This window comes from Doryrhamphus excisus, chromosome 13, assembly GCF_030265055.1.
Source record: "Doryrhamphus excisus isolate RoL2022-K1 chromosome 13, RoL_Dexc_1.0, whole genome shotgun sequence".
Lineage (NCBI taxonomy): Eukaryota > Metazoa > Chordata > Actinopteri > Syngnathiformes > Syngnathidae > Doryrhamphus > Doryrhamphus excisus.
The window spans coordinates 5976688-5997105 of NC_080478.1; the positions used below are offsets into that span (position 1 = coordinate 5976688).

A 20418-nucleotide genomic window follows, 5' to 3' on the forward strand; every position below is an offset into this window, starting at 1 on the left:
GCACTAAAACTAAACTTCAAATGGGTCTGTATTTTTCATCGGATCATAAGATATTCTGGGATTTATAGATGTATACATGGAACACAGGTGGCGCCAAACACCGCCTGTCAGAGCTTTTCTACTCGCATATCAATGACCTGGACTTGGGGCATGTAGGTTGGGTCCTTTACAGCGTACACCAAGTGTGTACCAATACACTTACTGGAAAGTTAGTGTTTACTTTGTGTGCATGTATGACCTTGTTGTCCCTGGTGTTCTCCAGCTCCTGTTCCAGCCTTTGGATCTCATTGCTGAGGTGGTCAATCTCCTGGTTTTTCTCCTCCAGTAAAGCGGACGGGAGGCTTTCCTCCACAAGGTCTTCCATCTTTCTTTGTGCCTCTTTTTCCTCCACCAGTATGGTAAGAGTGCACACCTTGTCCTAGAAAACATTAAAATGTAAAGCTGTATAGAATAACACATACAGTACAAGTAAACGTGTATATACCTCAGACTATTCAATAGGGGTGTCTTGCAAGATCTTGCAAAATTTAAAAACGTGACGTGAGGGGGGAAAAAATGTCTCGCGATAAATAAAGTATTCAAACTAATTAAAATTAAGTAAATTTAGCTGGTCTCCATGCAGTACAAGTATATCCATGTCTGTTTTCCTCATCTCTTGCCTCAAGCAGAAAGAAGGTTCACCCTGCATTGGTTCAGCACCTACAGTAGATGCTTTGTCCTTAGCATCATACGAGTCAGCTCATGTCAGTCATATAGTCGCTAGCCACTAGCATACACGCAGCAGAGCAGTGCAGTCTTGTGAAGAGCAACGCAAGGTAACGCAGGGAGAAATTAGGATGGGTAAAAGATGCTTACAAAACAAAGTCCCCCCCCCCATGTTGGAATATTCAGACCGAAAGAGCAAGGTGAGCCCATCAACAAGGACAACAATATGCCCAATGTGTTCAAAAGTGGTGGCAACCAAAATAATTTGCCCATCTCAAACACCCGACCCAATTTTTCCCATCTGGGAAAAAACTATGCACAGTACAGTACTATGCAAAGCACAAATGTCTGTGAGAAAAAAAAACATATATATGGAAATTCTATATATTCTATATTCTTTATAGAGTGAAAGGTGACACTGTATTCAAGCAAATATTGCATTATTATCATTATTGTATTATCATTAGTTGACATTAGTGGTTTATTTCTAAAAAAAATAAGATGATTTAGTCCAATTCATTTATTCATTTTCTACCGCTTTTTCCTAACGAGGGTCGTGGGGGTGCTGGAGCCTATCCCAGCTGTCTTCGGGCGAGAGGCAGGGTACACCCTGGACTGGTGGCCAGCCAATCACAGGGCACATATAGACAAACAACCATTCACACTCACATTCATACCTATGGACAATTTGGAGTCACCAATTAACCTAGCATGTTTTTGGAATGTGGGAGGAAAACTCATGCACGAGGAGAACATGCAAACTCCACACAGAATTAAACTCAGGTCTCCTCGCTACTCTTCTTAAAATGAATGCCCTCATGGACCCAAACTTGTTTATCACAGATCTTTGTATTGAAGATGACTCAACACAGCCATTATTGCCCGAGTAGTCGGCAACCATAACTGCCTTGTATAGAGTCGAGCATAGTCATGGTCCGGGTCTGCATGAGTGCTGCTGGTACTGGGGGGCTGCGGTTCATTGAAGGAACCATACATTTCAACTACTTGAATATCCAACTTCCACCTTAGATACCTTGGATGTTTGCTAAAATGTGACGGTTGTAGTCACGTATGAGATACGGTATGTGTTCACATACCTTGAGGGCCTCAATCTGCTCCTGAAGCTCATGAACACGGGCAGCATTCTCACTGATGAGCCGCTCCAACTGTAGCGTCAGGTGTTTCAACTCGACTTCCTTAATGCTCAAGTCTCTCTGCACATTGTCCAGTTGGCTCAGTAAGAGTTCCACCTTCAAATAAAACACACATTAGCCTTAGAAATCATGTACAGCAGGGGTGCTCACACTTTTTCAGCATGCGAGCTACTTTTAAAATGACCGAGTCAAAATGATCTACCCACTACAAAAATGCAAAACATCTATTTATTTTCAAATGTATTGAGGATTATTTGTACGTACAATGTATGTTGATGTACCTTACATAACCAAATGAGCAAATATTGCAAAACACACATAATTAACTATTAACATTTTTTGTAATTACCTGAGTTTACTTTGATGACTTGCACTGAATTGAACCAGCCAGGGATGCATAGTCCGGACAGTAGCTGCTGATAGCCAGCCTCAAGCACACTTCCAAATGTTTATCAGTCATGGATAATATCCGTATCATAATATCCGTATAATATTCCATATCCGTATGGAAGTGATGTGTTTTATGCCTTTTTACTTGGTCCAGCTCCTTCACTCATTTTAGTGACCATAAACTTTAGCGAGGGCTTAAAATCTCGCAATTCGCCGACTAGCTTAGCACTTTGCATCGTTGTTTACGCATGAGCGGTGACCTAAAGGTCAAAATTCAGTTGTCATCTGACTGGTTGTCCTGTATGTCAATCAAGTAACGGGGATGGATGATAGGCTGACATCGTAAGTTCTGCTGCACTTAGAGACGTTGTTTGATTTGATTGGTCGCCCGAAGGGCAACATTCAGTTGTCATCTGAATGGCTGCCCTGTATATCAATCAAGTGACGGCATTGATGCTAGGATGATATTTTTTTAATGTCACGCCGCGATCGACCAGCGATCGACCAGTACCACCTCCGCGATCGACCGGTAGCTCGCGATCGACTTAATGAGCACCCCTGATGTACAGTATAAGTGGACAAAATGTACCCAACCTCCTGTTCCTTGCTCTGTAGGCTTTGCTGTGCAGTGTCCAGAGCATCCCTAAGCTCTTGGGTGGGTTCACGTGTGTTATCGTGATAACAGTGCCTCGTCTCATCCAGTTTGGACTGCAACGCTGATATTTGAAGCCTGTTGGACAACTGCTGCTGCTCTAGTGCCTGCTTATCCTGTCAAGAAGGTGGATGCATGCAAACATTACAAATGCCACCCACAGTAAAAATACCAATTAGCTCTTACTTGTGTGAGCGCCTCTTCCCTCAGCTTTGCCCGGTGGAGCTCTTGTTCAAGCTGACCGACGGATACGTTGCACTCAGTGCTATTGAGCAGTGCTTGCTCCAGCTCTCGGATACGCCCGGCTAGCTTGTCTATCTCCTCGTTGCGCTCAACAAGTTCTCGCTGTGCCTGCTGATTGGCCGCCACTGAGGAGGCGTGGTCCTCCATCTTGTCTTTGATAATGGCTTGTAGATTCTCCACCTAGGAACACAGTAGTGGGGTTTCAAGAGAGGGCGACATGACAGAGTTTTGCCAACTACGTGATTTGTGACTAAAACAGAAGCCATTCCGGATCAGCAGCCTCTAGAATACAATAATGAAGTGAAGCCATTCCAGGGAGTAGCGACATGGAGGTGGAGGAGCAATTAGGCAAGGAAGATGAGCAAATGAAGCATGCACATGACTGATGAAAAGGGCATGATGACATAAGCACTGCTAATTAAAAAATCTACGGAAAAAAAATTGCAAAACATGCACAAGATTCAGGAGTATGCCACAAAATCCATACCTGCAGAACCAAGTCCTCAAACTACAGCAATCCATTCAGCACAGGGATAAACACATATCAAAAGGTCAAGCTCAGTGCAACACTTCAACCTCTACAAGCACCCATAGGCATTCAGTTAACGGTTCTTTACTGCCAACTCGCACACAAACCTACAGAAAACACATTTAATGCAGACATGCATGCACTCCTTGCTGCAATTTTGTTGATCTAGCAATTAAAAGTAGTCTTGAACAGATGTAAATAAATAAATAAAAATGGTTGAAATAAAATACTAATGAAATTATAAGTAATAAAAAAACAATTGGTAAATAAAGAGCCTCTCACCCTGTGCACTTTGACCTCTCCTCCGGCCGTCTGCCTGAGCTGACTCTCCAGCTGTCGAATCTCCTGCTGGAATTCATCTCTTTCATGCTCACGCTCAACAGCTTGCTCCTGTTTGCATGGGATCAAAGTGTAAATGTAGTCACATGAAAAATCATTTTATTTAATTAGCAATGGATGGAGCAATCGGAAGTTTCACAATGTAAGCGCAGAATTCCGTCATGGCAACAGTATTCTGCTTCGTATGACACTGGCATTGAAACAGGAGATCAGAACATTCAAACAGACGTACTGTATATCTCCCAATTGGAACATCATTGAAAGCCAAAGACAAATGTGTAAAAATCACCTCAATAAACTGCCGATTGTGTTTGAGCTGTTTCTCCAGCGCTTGCACTTGCTGGCTGAGGTCTTCAGTGTGGGCCTTGTGGTGCAGCTCTATCTCCAGGCCCTTGGTCTCCTGTTCCTCTAGCTCTCTCTCCAGGTTCCTGAGGCGCTGAGACAGAGAGCCGTGGTCCTTCTCGGCCTGCCGCTGCAAGTCCAGTCTGTCTTGGGTCAAACGCTCCGTCTCTGCCAGCAGAGCTTTGGGAAGGAAAACATAACTCAATATACTAGCAAGGGAGTACACTGAAGATGCTGGTTTAATCACATACAGTTACACATACTGTACTCTTCAAAAAGCAAGGGAAAACTTTCAATCTAGAACAGATGAAGCAAAGCGATAGAGACCACCACCCTCCAAGAGGCTCTGCAACAAGCTAGAGTACTCGCACTGACAATGTTATGAAAGCAACCAAAGACCACAGCACACCGTCTCCCCACCTCCTCATTGCACACATACTCTGACCCATAAACCATCCACGGGATCTAAATTGAGCCAATGGCCTACGGAGAGAAGACACATCTGAGCACAGCCATTACATAAGTGCATGGCGGAGAGGTCATGTGACATTTTATGCCAAGCACAGACGTTGCTCAGCACCCACCTCCCCTCACCTTTTTCCCTCTCCCCGAGGTCGGCGGAGAGATGCTCCTTCTGGCGTAAGAGCATGGCATGCTCCTCGCTGAGCTCCTGGTGTTTCGCTCTCATGATGTTCAGCTCGGCGCCGAAGCCCTCCATCTGGTGCGCCTTCCTCCTGAGGTCCTCCAGCTCCTCCACTAATCTCTCCTCTTGCGCCTCCTTCTGCAGCAGGGCCTCCTCAAGAGCTTCCTTTTCAGCCACGTAGCCCTCCAAGAGCCCTGAATTTATCAAGTTAATCTCTATGTTAACAAATTGACTGTGACTTGTGTAAAAGTGTCCCAAGAGCCTGTTTATGAGCATCTATCATCTCCCTCACTTTTTCTTTGTTCCACTTTTTGGGCTGAAATCTGAATCTGAATCTTTTGAAGATGCGGCTTTTCATGACATCTTGAAGGAAAAACAACTTCCTTCCTCTCCACCCCTTGCCCGTGTATACATTCACGCTTTCATATAAGCTTTGCATTTCCTACCCTGTTAAAAACAGGCTTTGTTACACATCTTAAAATAAAGCCTGGAGCTCTATAGCTCTATAGCTCAGTATCAGTCAGACAGCTACAGAGCTGTAAGTATGATCGTTGTGTTTTTCTTCAGAGAATATGCATGATGTTCCTGTTAAAAAATTAACGATAGCTCTTTAGCTCACATAGCTTTGCTAGTGTTGCTAACATTTGTGTCCTCCTATTCCACTCGTAAAAGTTACCTTGCTGTATGTGATATGGCATTTATTACATTGGACAGGTGCAGCGCTAAAGTGTATAAAAAAGTGGACACTTTGTTGAGCCATGCAAGCACACAAGTGCATGCACACATACATAAATTAGCATTAAAGCTACAGACATACAAAATGTGTTGCCTACATGGCTTACAAAAGGCACTTTAAACTGTCTAAATCCAGGCGACGCTTTTGGGCAACACATGCCCAGTACACTTATTTAAGCTGGTTGACAAACACTATAACATGGGACCTTTAAATACAGAACAAATACTGTTTTTAATCGCTCACCTTCAGCCTTGTGAAGTTCCAGCTCCAGCTGACTCTTTAACTTCACCTCCTGCTCAATCTGCACCAACAGGAGCTTGTGCTGTTCAACGAGTTGAGCCGAGTCCTCTTGGCCTTGATGGAACCTTTCCTCCAGAGATAAGTGGATGTTATGAGTCTGCTCCAGCTGTGGCAATGAAACAAAAATACAGTTTTGCTTAGTAACTTTTGAAAAAAAGGAGTGTGATTTTTACATGGATAGGCTCATCAGTACCTGTGTGTTGGCCCGATTGAGCAGCTCGAGGAGGGCATCCACTGTGTGGCGCAGTCGACTGCATGCGATTAGAGCCGCCTCTTCTCCTCCGGGGTTGATCTGTGAGTCCGAGACCAGTAGACTCTCACAGAGCGCGTCAGTCAGCTCCAAGTCCTCGGAAGTCATATCTGTGATGAGAATTCCCACAGTGTATATGCTGTCAAGTCCACATGTTGGGCCAATTGAAGACTTAAGCGTGAACACACCTGGTTCTTGTGCCTCCTTACACCCTGTTGAGCTCCTCTGATGGACAGATTGTGCAGACGTGTTAGGTCTGGTGCTGAGCTTCTGACCAATCAGCTCTTCAGTCGCAATAGTGCTGCGAAGCATCTCCATTAGGACCTTCTTCAGCTTGTCATTGGCCTGGTTCAATTTGTGTCTATGAAAGATGGGCAACTATGAGTGTTTACATGCGCACACACACGTGTTACAGTGCAAATAAAAAAAATGCTTACCTCTCTTCTTTAGCAGTCTGCAGGTCATCGGTGAGCAATTTTAGAAGGTTCCCTCCCTCTTGGCTCTCACGCTCCCGTCTTTGGAGGTGGGCGTCCAGGGACTCCATCTCTGCACGCTTCCCCTCTAGCTCTCCCTGCAGGCAGCCAACCTCCGCTCGCAACTGAGAAGAGACAAAATTATACATGAATCGTTTGAAAAAATTCAATGTCACAATCAGAATAAAACGCCAAAGTTCTATTCTATTCTGACAGTTCCAGGACATCAGCACAAGCTTTTTCCTTACCTTTCCTTCCCTGCGTGTCTCCTTGTCTGCCCCAACTATCACCATAGCTTCCCTCCCTTTTGGCTCTCGCTCCCGCTCCCCATTAAAAATGTCTCATGCATCCACCTGCATCGGCCAAACAATGGCATCGCCCGGGAAACAGAACCCTCCCAACCTCTCTTAAGCCGCTCTTTAGTCAAGCCCACAAGGGAGGGGGTGGTGTGTTAATATCTTACTATCAAACAAGACAAGCTGGATAGGGCCCATGACGACGGCAAAGTAGAAGCGCTGACTTAACATTTGCGGCATAGAACACCCGATGGCTTCATGCGGATTACCAAAGTCCTTTTAATTTTAATAGTAATTCAATTGTTCTGCGGTAAATTTGAGTCAGACTACAAGGAACACCCATTTGGAACTAGGTAAAAAGTAATGAACGATTAAAGCTTAATGAACGTAACAGCACACATTCAATTTCTAGCATTGCTAGCAATCTGCAAAAAGAGCAAAAAAAAAAATCACACTTGGCTGTTTTTGAGACTTTGGAGTAGCATACAAATGAAGGCAGTCATAACTTAAACACACAATCACAGGATACGGCACTTCCACATCATGTGGATCAATAGTATAACTTTTTAAAAACAGACAAGTCTGAAATAAGGGAAATGTACAATAAGACACATTCAAGGGGGTGGAAACAAGTGTGAAATTATTGGCCTGCGTCATGTAGGCAAAAACAGGAGATTGATGGAACTACTAAAATCAGGTTAAAATCTGTCGAATGCAAAAAAAGAAAAACCTTGTAGCGACAGTCAGGAAACTTCTCCATCATGAATACAAAATATTGGCTAAAAATTAATACAACTCTGAACAGAAATATATCTGACATTGGAGAAGTTTGTGAAAACAATGCCACAGCAGATGTATGCCATAAACGAAGTTAAAGGCAAGCCAACCAAATATTAGAGTGTCTTTTTTTTAGTTTAGTCTGATTTATTTCAAAACATGCATGCCTGGTTACCCTGGAGTACGTCTTGAATTAAACGGTTCCACAAAAGGAGTGCAAAGAAGCAAATTTTTGAGCTAACCTTTGGCCAGTTTAAGCAAAGAGACGATACATGAGATCGCGTCTACATGAATGAACAAGACAAGATTTTAACTTTACTTTTAAGAAAATTACAAAAATATGACAAAATAATGCACGGTGGACGAGTGGTTAGTGCGCAGGCCACACAGCTAGGAGACCCGTGTTTGAATTCCCGCTCAGGCATCTCTGTGTGGAGTTTGCATGTTCTCTCCGTGCATGCATGGGTTTTCTCCGGTTTCCTCCCACATTCCAAAAAATTGCTAGGCTAATTGGCCACTCCAAATTGTCCATAGGTATGAATGTGAGTGTGAATGGTTGTTTGTCTATATGTGCTCTGTGATTGGCTGGTGACCAGTCTAGGGTGTACCAGCCCTCTTGCCCGAAGAGGGGCTAGGCTCCAGCTTACCCCCATGACTCTAGTGAGGTTAAGCTGTACAAAAAATTAATGGATGACAACCAAAAAAAAGACAAAATATGTTATGTATGCTACCCCACATCCGCCAGGTCTAGTGCCCAGGAGACACCTATATGTTGCATAGCATTTAAAATTGAATTGTTAAATGAATTATTGCAAAAAAAAAAAAAAAGGTTATTCTTGAAATAAAATATATTAATCCATTTATTTTCTACATCGCTTGTCCTCACTGTACTGGTGAGAACACAAGCTCCTCACAGATGCCCAGATCGATCTTCCAGATCTACTGACTGTGTGGTCAACATGCTAACTGCTAAGCCACCATGCGGCCCTGAAATAAAAAATCTTTGTGGTAAAACATAGTACAATCAATTATTCCACTAATTGTCCATCAAGGAAATGAAAGATTTTACTCACAACAGAGTGCTGTGAGATAAAAAAAAATAATATATAAAATTTTACTCATGGAAACTCACATTCACTTCCACTATTTGCAGAAAAGTGGTTTGAGTGCGTAAATCTAGTAAGTCGGTATACAGGTTATCTGCATGTGCGTATGGTCTGGTATATTATAAGTGTAGTACCTGGGCAACTACAGCGTCTAGTTGCTGCAGTTGGGCAGTGAGCTGGCTCATTTTGCTTGTGTAGATGCGCTCCTTCTCTTCGTGTTCAGATGTGAAGGACCGCCTCAGGCCCTCAAGCTCCGCCTCTTTCTGCTGCTGGAAATCAGCCTTGAAAAAAAGAAATGCAACTGTTCCATGTATATTTCGTTGATCAGGTACGTCAGAGTTCTCTGGACATGTCTCATGAGTGAAATTCTAAATGTCTGGGGAGAGGAAAAAAAAAGGACCTTCAGCCTAAAAACCTTCTGCATCAGAGGATAAAAAGCTTAGATCCATCCCCTTTAGCCACTGTTCAGATGGTAGGGACACAGACACATGCAGTCGTCGACATTGGTCAGAGAACACAGACGGACAAGAACGCCCCTTCATATACGATGGCGGGATTATGTGGAAACTGGGTTTGAATAAAGCTCCACTGGGAAAGAGTCCAATACAAAAAAAACATAAACCTTCAAATGAACTGGTGCATCTGGAGATTAGAGGAGCAATGCACACAACAGTCCTCAATAATCCACAGAGATTACATAATGCTGTTTCAAAGTCACACTGCTCGACAAAATAGACGCAAAACACAAAAAGAGCTGGCAAATACCCTCAACTCGAGGCTTTTGAGGGTACCAAGCAAAACATAAGATTTCCAAAAATCTGTTTTGTACCTTCATCTGATTAATCCTGTCCTGCAGCCTCTCCTCTGATTGGACTTTGAGGAGCTCCGCCTCCTCCAGGAAATGCTGCCGTTGCCTTGACGACGCCTCTTCAAGCTCCCTGCGACATGCCTCCAATTCCCGGGCTGAGATGTTCTTCAGCTCCTACGACGGAAAAGAGTATAATCTATTGGTTTAATAGCACCACAACAAAAAGATAAGGAAGAATAGTCAACCACAACATTATGAGGGTCGGGGAACCGTATAATCCTTTCTCTATGGGGCTGTTAGACAAGCTAGCAATCACACATACTGTATATAGAAGTTGTGTGCATTCACCTGTAGCTGGAGTTGGTGCTGTTGGGAGAGTTGTTCTTTCTCAGTGGTGTACGTCTGCGTAAGCTCATGAAGAGCAGCGCTGTGCTGCTGCTCCAGCTCTAGAACCTAAGAAGATGAGATGGATAAGAAAAAAGGTAAGACGAGCAGACTCTGGACTACCACGGAAAAGGCCATCATGACTGAAAACAAGCCTGGTTCTGTCTGCATATTAACATTTAGTTGCCATTATTTGAAGGAAAAGTATACGGCAACTAAAATCGCTTATAACCCCTCCCAACAAAATGCTCTCACAAGCGACTCCGCCTTGCTTGTGAGAAAATGAAGCGTGATTTGAATTTCTGTATTTGTTTTGCTTTTCGTGTGTTTTTTTTTTTGCTCTTTTTGTCACCCACAGTATCCATAAAAATTCACTGCACATTAGACGACGTCATCTAGCCAAGAACCGCCACAAATAGTTGGCAGTCCTGTTCTTTTGCATTTTCCGCCTTCCCCCAAAGTCTTTTCAAGTCAGTGTCAAAATGTTTTGCAGTTCTGTCTCTCTTTACAAATCCACCACTAAACTTGAGCTTTACAGATAACATGTCTGCTGAGCAGGCGGTGTGTTTTGTGCTACGAAGTTACAGTGACATCACAGTAAACATGATTGGAACCTTTTAGTGGCGCCACCTGCTATTTAGGAAAGGAGAAGGCATGCATTTGAGGTGCGAAATCTATTGATCAAGGTGGACAAAATCTGAACGGGATCCACACAAAAACAAAAGGGGCTATACTCAATCAATTGAAGCAAGTCTGGTCAGTAAGCGAAGATTTGTATGATAAAATGCAATGATATGTTATTCATATATAGTATGTGAGACAGCTGAATGATGGCTTTTGAAGCAACAAAGAGTAATAATGATACCTGTGCTTTAAGTTCACCCAGAGCTTTGCAGTGTTCAGCATCCAGTGTCTCTTTTTCAGCAGACAGTTCAGCCTTTAAAACAAAAACAGGATTATCCCCTACATAAACTTACAAGAGGAAATAATGGTTTGATTTAGTGCTAAAAGTGAACATTAAACAGTGTTTTAACCTGGTGCACGAGGCTGAGCTCAGCAGCCATGGCCCTAAACTTGTCCATGTGCATCTGAGCGAGCTCCTTCCTCAGCTCCTCTCTGTTGGCCTCCTGCTCTGCAACGTGACACTCCATCGCCACTTGTTGACTGGTAAGAGCTTGGTGGTGCCTCTGCTCGAGCCGCACCATCTCATCACGCAGCATCTGGGATTAAACGTACAGCAGAATAAAACAACAACAACAAAGAAAGCATTTCGAAAGAGATAGCACCACAAAGCAAACTTACTTGTACTTCCTTCAAGTACGTGGTCTCCAAGGTGTCCATATTAGCAAGCATCCTCTTTTCAATTTCATCCTTCTCCTCCTGGTGTTTCCGTGCCAACTCAGCTTCTTGAGCCTCAAGCTGGGCCTGGCTGGTTTCTCGGAACATCGCCTCCAGGCCGCGGAGGTCTTCCTTGCGTTTGGAATTGAGGGCCGCTTCCAAGGCAACAAGCTGGTCATTGTGCTTGGACTGGAGCTCTCCATTCATGGCGACGAGTTGATCTCTGTGACTGGCACCGAGAGAGTCCAGATGTGCTTTGTGTTTGACGTTAAGGGAGTCCATTTCTTGGGAGTGTTTGCTCAGTAGGGCCGCTCTCTCGTGTTCCAGCTCAGTTTGATGTTTGCTCCTCAGCTCCGCCAGAGAGATTTCAATTTTCTGGGAGAAACACTGCTCCAAAATAGCCTTTTCCTCTTCAAATCTGAGGGGGGAAAAACATATGAAAATACTTAAATATCAAAATATTAAGTGTGTACCGAATGTATTCATTTTGAAAACAAATTTTTCCACCCAAAAGGAATAGTGTCGCTGTAATGAATAGAAAACAATAAAAATAAATCCATATATACAAATATTGATACATTTGACACAAAAAGTCAACACAGTAGAACAGTGATTTCTTCTCTGCTTTAAATTGTTTAAATTGTAAATAATTTGTTTCTTATGGTAACTTAAAAAAAGTGGGTTTATGATGCGATCTGCAGGGAGAAAAAAGAGAAAAGAAGCAAAGAAAAAAGCTGCAGCTGTAAATCCAACAGGGGGCGCTTTCTCACAAGACACCAAAAATAAAACAAGGTGGTGATGTGGTGAAGAGGTGATGTTGATACAATACTGTATTTGTTTGATTCTTTCGGCTTTTCCTGATTCCGGGGTCGCCACAGCGGCTATTTTGATCCACATACTGATTTTGGCTTGATATACAGTTATAAAAAAGGTCTTGGAATGTAATTAATTTGAAATAGTGAGGATCTACTGTATTGCAGGAGAATTAAGCAGTGAGCAGCAAAAAACAAGGTGCACTTTAACAAGAATAAAGTTGGAATTTAATGTGAAGAAAATGTGCAATTTTGTGGGACGAGACTCATAATATTGCATGGAAAATGTCACAGATTTCAGAGAATTAAATCATGCGATAACAGCAAAAAAAACTTTTTTAAAAAGTCACACTTTTAGCAGAACAAAGTCAACATTTCTAGAGAGAGAAAGAGGGTACTTGTTTAGGACAGTTGTGTGGATGGCCGTGGTATAGTTGGCAAAATTATTACTTTATTCTAGTAAAAAAATTAAATCACGCATGTTAGGTTAATTGGCGACTAACTTGGCGACACTTGGCGTGCATGCGTGGGTTTTCTCCGGGTACTCCGGTTTCCTCCCACATTCCAAAAACATGCTAGGTTAATTGATGACTCCAAATTGTCCATAGGTATGAATGTGAGTGTGAATGGTTGTTTGTCTATGTGTGCCCTGTGATTGGCTGGCGACCAGTCTAGGTTGTGCCCCGCTTCTCGCCCGAAGACAGCTGGGATAGGCTCCAGCATGCCCACGACTCTCGTGAGGATAAGCGGTAGAAAATGGATGGATGGACTTCTTGCAACATAAATTTACACTCGCAAATGTAGTCCAAATAGTAAGAATATTTACACTAAGTAACTTGGTATGTGTGACAAGCTGCAGAATTGTTTATTTCACATTTAAGTATGCGAGTTGATGACCTCAAGCCAGTTCGCTATAAGATCTCTTACCTCTCTTGGGCTTGTTTAAGCCGCTCCTCAGCTTGCTGCTGGAGCAAAACAGCGAGCTCTTTCATCTCCTTGGCCATGCTGTTCTTCTCACGTTGGAGCTCCACATCATGCTTGGCTTTGAGGGCCTGTAGATCTACAAAGCAAGGCACAGTCAGTTATCTGACTGAATATCACACTATGGTGATTATAAATTAGCAAGCGTACTCTGGCTGTTGTCGAGTGCTGGCTGGATGGAGTTGAGCTTGTTCTTCTCCTCCAAGAGTGCCTTCTCCCCCTCCATCTGTCTTATGAGGTTAATCCTCAAGGCTTCATGCTTCTCTTGGAGCTCATCTCTTATGCTCCTTATTTCCTCCTGCGCATGTTCCCTCTCTTGCATCAGTACATCCTTGTGGCGAGCGCGCTCTTTGTCAAGCTCCTGTTTCAACTGCAGCAAAGACATTTTGTCACATTTTAACCTGCAAGATATCACGACACCCATCTGGTGTTCACGAAATTTACTTTTTGCAGCTCCGCATTGTGTTGTTTGTCCATGTTGAGTACTGTGTTATCCAGGGTATGAATGAGGGTCATCTTGGTGTGCAGCTCCTCAGTGTGACACCATAACCTCTGTTCAACCTCCGCCTGATTTAAGAACACCACAATTGCATTCTCATCTCTAGTACAACCAGCAGGCATTTTCAATACTGCTTCACGCTCTCACCTCGATTTGTCGTGCAGCCTCCAACTGGATGCGAGTCAGCTCTGTGAGAGAGGTGAATGGTTAATCATTCTGTTATAATACATGTACATGCATGATGTATGTTTTAGGCATGTAAAGGAACCTTGCAAGTGACGATCTGATAGCTTGGCCCGAAGTTGCTCCTGCTCCAAAGAATGACGGGTTTTCATCTCCTGCAGCTCACCATAGTAGAGGTCTGTCAGGTCAGAACGCACCTACATTGCAGTGACAAAAATACAGGGCAATAGAAATATGAAAAAGTGACCAAAGTCTTATTTTCATGTTGGGAAAAATTTGCTAACCTGCTGCAGTTCTTCCTTAAAGGATGATTGCAGCTCAGTCAGCTCCACTGTGTGCTTCTCTTCCAGGTGAGCGTGTAGACTAATGTCAAGCACTTCCTGGATGTGACACGGCATTTATATTTAAATCAACTTGAACATGAGTAGCATACCTTTTCTGAGCAACTTTTAAAATGTAAAAACCAAGGCAATGTCAGCACCTTGATGTTTGTCGAAACAGATAGACATAAAATGTTCATTCATTCTCTCCCGCTTTTTCCTCACAAGGGTCGCGGGGGTGCTGGAGCCTATCCCAGCTGTCTTTGGGCAAGAGGCGGGGTACACCCTGGACTGGTCGCCAGCCAATCACAGGGCACATATAGACAAACAACCATTCACACTCACATTCATACCTAAGGACAATTTGGAGTTTTTATTTTTTAGTTTTTAGCATGTTTTTGGAATGTGGGAGGAAACCGGAGTACCCGGAGAAAACCCACGCATGCACAGGGAGAACATGCAAACTCCACACAAAGATGGCCGAGGGTGGAATTGAACCCTGGTCTCCTAGCTGTGAGGTCTGCGCGCTAACCACTCGACCGCCCCACATAAAATGTTATAAATCTATAAATTTGTTATAAATCTAAATTCTGTTTGGAAGAGTAGAAGGTTTCATGAACAGCAGATGTCCAAAATATTGATTTTCTTTGAGATAGCAAACATGAGACTGAATCAACAGCGCCCCTGCTGGTGAAGCTAAGTATTACAATTAATTTTGCTTCAATTACGTCAAGAAACAATCTACCACTCAATTATCATCCCTAGTCTATTGTCACCGTTTACAAACTTAATGCTTCACCTTGTGTTTCTCCAGTTTGAGGCTGGTGTCACATTGCTCGCCATCTTTTTCCTCATCAGCTGGACTTTGTGGTGCAAAACTGAAAGGGATATACATACAATGAGAAACATGATGGACAAAACAGATATGAGGACATTTAGCAAGGGGCTTTTGTGGCATACCTGCTGTCTGCGGTTTTAAGCACAGATTCCTCTAAAGCGTCTTCCACCAGTCTCAGCTGGAGCAGAGCAATTTCTTCTCGGTAGCTCTCCTCTGACACGCGCAAACGCTGCTCAAAGTACCTGAAGCAGCAATTGTGAATGTTAAAACACTGTGCCAATGCCGTAATTAGTTTGTGCTCCAATAAAACAAATGTGTAAAAGACATGACTAATGTGTGCACGTACCTCCTTAGGTTCTCCAGCTCGGCCTCGTTCTGCTCTTTGATTTCACGCTTTTGTTCATTAAATTCTGCTTTGAGGCACTCGATGTCATCGACGCAGGATGAGCGAGCCAACAGCTGTTCCTTCAGCTCTGGGGATGACAGAAACAAGTTGCTTGAAACACACGTTTGACTGATGCCTACTTTCTCCTTCCTCCATGATGTCACACTGGTGGTAGGAGCCGCTCCATGCAAAAACACATTACTGGTGGGAGGTCCTCATGTTACTACTCATAATGCACCCCCGTGAATTAGAACTAGTAGAGAGCGTGTAGCAAAAGAACACATAGTCACCAACCGGTGACAGAGGAATGACAGTCACATTTGTCCTTTTTCGTTAACCATTTTGCCCTGCGGGGGCGGCACAGCGGTCAAGTGGTTAGCGCGCAGACCTCACAGCTAGGAGACCAGGGTTCAATTCCACCCTTGGCCATCTCTGTGTGGAGTTTGCATGTTCTCCCCGTGCATGCGTGGGTTTTCTCCGGGTACTCCGGTTTCCTCCCACATTCCAAAAACATGCTAGGTTAATTGGCCACTCCAAATTGTCCATAGGTATGAATGTGAGTGTGAATGGTTGTTTGTCTATATGTGCCCTGTGATTGGCTGGCGACCAGTCTAGGGTGTACCCCGCCTCTCGCCCAAACACAGCTGCACCCCTGCGACCCTCGTGAGGAAAAAGCGATAGAAAATGAATGAATGAATGAATTTTGCCCTGCATCTTGTCTCACACAAATGAGGCTAACTGTTTTTGATGCCAGAGGGTGAAAGAAAATGAGAGACAAAATAAAAACGGAAGTGAAATTGGTCATTGAAAATAGAGAAATTCACATGGGCTACACTAGGCATGTTACCACGTCTTTGGACATGTGAAAGGATCTGCTGCGTCATTAATGAGACTTCCTCCCTCCCTTAAAGCCTGAAATGTTGTCGTCGGAACCTGTTTACAGGTTGACTATCATTTCTTCAATAGTGTTAAATCAATACGTTTGATGAAAAGGGCTGTCACTATGTCAGACTGGATGATAAAGCTCACCTCCCAACTCTTGACGATTGGCCCTCATGCTCTCCATCTGGGTCCACAACTGACCTACTTCCTGCTCCGAGCTCTTTTTCAGCAGGTCTTTCTCCTGCTGTAGCCGCAACACCTGCTTAACAAAACCACAGCATGATCTTAATTTATTCAAATGTGGCAAAAAGCAATAAAATGTAGTTATTTTAGATGAGCAGCACAGCAAATTGTGTTTTCCGCAAAGTCACCTCTTGCTGTAGGTGCCGCTCTTTGTCCTCTAGGTGGCGCACTTGCTGCTCCTTTTCCTGAAGCAATGCCTTATGGCTGCAAACCAACTCTTCCAGAGAACCTGACAGTATTTATGGAAACAGAAATAATAAAAAAATACTGCAAATGCTCCAGTTAACGCCTCTATTCAGCTCCTATCCTGAAATCACCGGTACAAAAGGAAATAACCGCTGAGGTCTCTTGGTGCTGGGTCCAAAAACATTGACACATTAACAGCTGTGGTTGAAGGTAACCTCCTGATGGCAGTAGCTGTATTTGAAACATGGAGAGTAGTCAGCCTCCAGCTGCTATACCTACCTTTGCATGCACTTTAAAACTTTGCTACTCAGTTGCTGTTGTGAAACTCATGCTTGTTGTTCACAATGAATCAATCAGTGCTAATATTGCTGGCTGAGCCATTTGCTTCTTACTGCTATTACAACATTAATTCTGCTGCTGCCATGTTTCATGTACATGTTAATCAATAACAGAGTGGTGAAAGACAACTGCATTTTCCTCTTCCACTTTCTCATGCACTCCAAATCATTGTTAGACTTCTTACGGGTAAATAATAAGTTTCCAAATTTGGGAAATAACAGCCCCTCTTCAATTATCACCCTGTCCTCCTTGTGGTTTAGGTAACCAAACAGACATTCAGAACACTGACGGTATTTTGTAATGACTGAAGCTTACGGGCAGCAGCATCCCTGTCGGCCCAGGCCTGTTTCAGCTCCTCCTCCAGGTTTTGCTTCTGCTCCTGACTGGTGGTCTCCAAGCTCTCCAGTTGGTCCTTTGACTCCTGTAGCTCTGTCCGAGTTTGGGTCAGAGATTCCTGTGCTTCAATTAAAGCTTCCTTAGTTGCTTTGAGGGCTTCGTGTGTTTTGGCAAGTTCTGTAAGGCTGTTCTGGAGCGTTGATTGGGTGCTGTCGGCTTCAATTAGCCAGTCTGACCTTAGAGTCTGTACAAAGAATAGAATGGGTAACTACTTAAAAAATAATGTACGAACCACAACAATTCAATGTTTTGGTTTTTTTAAGTCTGACCTGTATCTCTTTGGTCTGTTTCTCCTCCATGGAACCTTTCTCCTCAGCAAACTGCTGCTGCAACTCCCCTAATCATACAAAAAACCCAAAGCAATCCAATTATTTATGTTCAGTCGTGTTCATTTCTCTCATTTAAAAAGAACTCCATTGTCACCCATGTCCCGCTGATGCAACTCTCGCAGTCTGTCCTGCTGAGCCTGGTTCTGCTCTCTCATTCGCTCCAGGTCTAACTGGTGCTGGGCCTGCAGGAGTTCCATCTCGTGGGTGAAATTCTCCCTCAAAAAGCCCTGAGTCTGGGGGACGTTTGTCAGGCTCAAGCGCAAGGCTTCCAGCTCAAGTCTCTTCTGGGCCTTTGGGGAAAGAGAACATGAGGTGTAATTATTCCAAAGTCTGAATCTCATGAAGGGACATATTACTTTAAGGATGTTCCAACAGTAATGAGTGTCCATATATGTAGTATCTTAATGAGCACTAAATATGAGGAAAATCTATCATCTTTCTCCCTTGTTTGAGCTTTTCAAGTGGATAGCACAAATAAAGCTCATCAGCGTTAAAGTTAGACACGTAAGACTTAAAGCACTGAGACTACGTTCCAGCATTAAGGCTCAATTGTGGACACTTTCACTTCCAACACACTCTAGTGGGATGTATGAGACTTACTTAGAATTTGTAGGAAATATTATATTTTGGGACCTGTAAAAAGGTGAGGCCTTTACCTGTGCCTGCTCCAGTTCAGCCTGATGTGCAGCCTCTAGACTCTCCCTCAGCTCTAAGGAGACTTCCGTCTTCAGCAGGCTCAGCTCCTCAGTGTGTTGGACATTGAGCTCTGACAGCATCCGCTCATTTTCCCGTTCAGTCACCTGCAGGGCAATGAAACGAGCAGGAAATGATGTAAAAAGAAAATCAAATAAAGAAATGTATTAGGCACACACCTCTTTAATAAGGCTGATCTGGCGTTTCTGTTCTTGCTCCAAGGCAGCTTTTTGCTCCAGTAGCTCAGCCTCCATTCGAGCGTTCAACTCTATAATCTAGACAGAGGGTGGCATGAATCAACTAAACGAAATGGAGTCAAATACAAATATAGTGGAGTCAGTCCGGATTCACTAGAGTGGAGTTACTAGCACTAAAAAGCATTTGAGCATACATTTGTCTAAACCAGGGGTCTCAAACACGCGGCCCGCGGGCCAAATGTGGCCCACAGGACACTAGTTTGAGGCCCCCGCCTTGATATAATAATAATAATAATAATACATTTTATTTGTATAGCGCTTTTCAAGATACTCAGACACTTTACAAAAGAATGAAGTTGAATAGAGCAAGTAAACAGAATAAAAGACACACCAAAATACAACATTCATTGGTTAGTACACAGTTAAAAAAGCGGGGCGGGGCACAGCAGTCAGATATAGAAGGTTAGACATTAAAAACAGATTTAAAGAGGTGGGTTTTGAGTTGTTTTTTGAAGGTGGGAAGGTCAGGGCAAGCACGGAGTGAGTGGGGCAAAGAGTTCCAGACGGTGGGGGCAGCGATATGAAAGTTTAATGTTCGTGCGGCCCGCGCAAGTTTGATATGGATGCTGTATGGTATCATGTACCCAGAAAAAATTATTACGTTTGATTAATGCTCATGTTAAAGGTTAAATAACTGTTAATAGTTATCCTCCCTATCCTTGTGGAAGTGGTAAGTTTTTGGCTTTTTAAGTTTTAAGGAAATAACTTGTAGGCTACCGTTTAGGTCGCTAGCTCTTTAGTTTGCGAGTTAGCATGTGTCTCAAGACCCTGCAGTTGCGCAATATGTTGTAAATAAAAAGAGTATAAATGTGACTATAGTTGTGTTTTGTCATGTCTACAGGGCTCTAATAATGCTTTGTTCATTTTAATCTGAAAAAAATCATTTGTCTACCCACCAACTATATGTGGTTTCTTAAGTTTTTATTATTTGGTGTTTTATTATTATTATTATATTTATTTATTACAGATTGATTTTCTTTATTCTTGATTTGTTTATTTTTCATCTTATTTTGTGTAGAAAAATAAAAATTAAGATATTTGAGAACAGTGGAATGTTTTATCAGAGCTTTTCTTGTAGAAAATCGGAACAAAAGCAAAGTTTATTCATTTTTCTGTTTTTAATTAATGCGTTTTTGGTTTTTTTTGGAAAACCTGATGCGGCCCAGCCTCGCCCAGAGCCTAGCTCCAGTGGCCCTCAAGTAAATTGAGTTTGAGACCCCTGGTCTAAACTCCCCGAGTCCTTCAGTAATGTCGTCACACCACACTAAGACATGAATAACAAATATAGGTTTCACAAATACAAATACAATTCTATAAAATGACTAGTTTAGATGCTGCACCTCTTGATGATGTTTATCCATCAGGTGGTCCATCTCTTCCTGGTGAGACGCCCTGAGCCTCTCTGTAGCCTCCTCCACAGCCAAGACCTGTCTGTCCAGCAGAGCCTTCACCTCTTCCTCCCTCTCCATCCTCAGCTCATCTAGTATTCCCCTTATATCCACAAGTTCTTTGTCCTTCTCCTGCATCTCGTCTTCCCATTTCTCCCTCTCTTTGGCCAGCTACATTAAAATACAAAAAGGCATTGTCAGTATTTCTGCTCAGGTGGAATT

General features: G+C 43.2%; 1 protein-coding gene across 6 annotated transcripts in view; it reads right to left on the minus strand.

The window, feature by feature from the left end:
* Positions 1-20418, minus strand: part of pcnt (pericentrin) — a 42384-nt gene that overhangs the window by 12927 nt on the left and 9039 nt on the right. For 2 of the 6 annotated variants that reach the window (XM_058091434.1, XM_058091436.1), the window contains 34 exons: positions 20149-20367; positions 18731-18826; positions 18515-18658; positions 17953-18148; positions 17799-17866; positions 17449-17713; positions 16737-16837; positions 16513-16627; positions 15445-15571; positions 15221-15340; positions 15060-15138; positions 14225-14320; positions 14026-14137; positions 13905-13945; positions 13703-13825; positions 13409-13628; positions 13205-13337; positions 11430-11883; positions 11162-11347; positions 10993-11064; positions 10092-10196; positions 9765-9917; positions 9070-9216; positions 6721-6881; positions 6227-6644; positions 5977-6139; positions 4949-5191; positions 4302-4534; positions 3956-4063; positions 3632-3652; positions 3088-3324; positions 2844-3017; positions 1803-1955; positions 239-418 (listed from right to left, as the gene is read on the minus strand). In XM_058091434.1, the coding sequence (XP_057947417.1) occupies positions 239-418; positions 1803-1955; positions 2844-3017; positions 3088-3324; positions 3632-3652; positions 3956-4063; positions 4302-4534; positions 4949-5191; positions 5977-6139; positions 6227-6644; positions 6721-6881; positions 9070-9216; positions 9765-9917; positions 10092-10196; positions 10993-11064; positions 11162-11347; positions 11430-11883; positions 13205-13337; positions 13409-13628; positions 13703-13825; positions 13905-13945; positions 14026-14137; positions 14225-14320; positions 15060-15138; positions 15221-15340; positions 15445-15571; positions 16513-16627; positions 16737-16837; positions 17449-17713; positions 17799-17866; positions 17953-18148; positions 18515-18658; positions 18731-18826; positions 20149-20367 (5463 nt within the window). The remainder of the gene's footprint in view (positions 1-238; positions 419-1802; positions 1956-2843; positions 3018-3087; positions 3325-3631; positions 3653-3955; positions 4064-4301; positions 4535-4948; positions 5192-5976; positions 6140-6226; positions 6645-6720; positions 6882-9069; positions 9217-9764; positions 9918-10091; positions 10197-10992; positions 11065-11161; positions 11348-11429; positions 11884-13204; positions 13338-13408; positions 13629-13702; positions 13826-13904; positions 13946-14025; positions 14138-14224; positions 14321-15059; positions 15139-15220; positions 15341-15444; positions 15572-16512; positions 16628-16736; positions 16838-17448; positions 17714-17798; positions 17867-17952; positions 18149-18514; positions 18659-18730; positions 18827-20148; positions 20368-20418) is intronic. The other 4 variants (XM_058091437.1, XM_058091440.1, XM_058091438.1 and 1 more) reach the window with 4 other exon arrangements.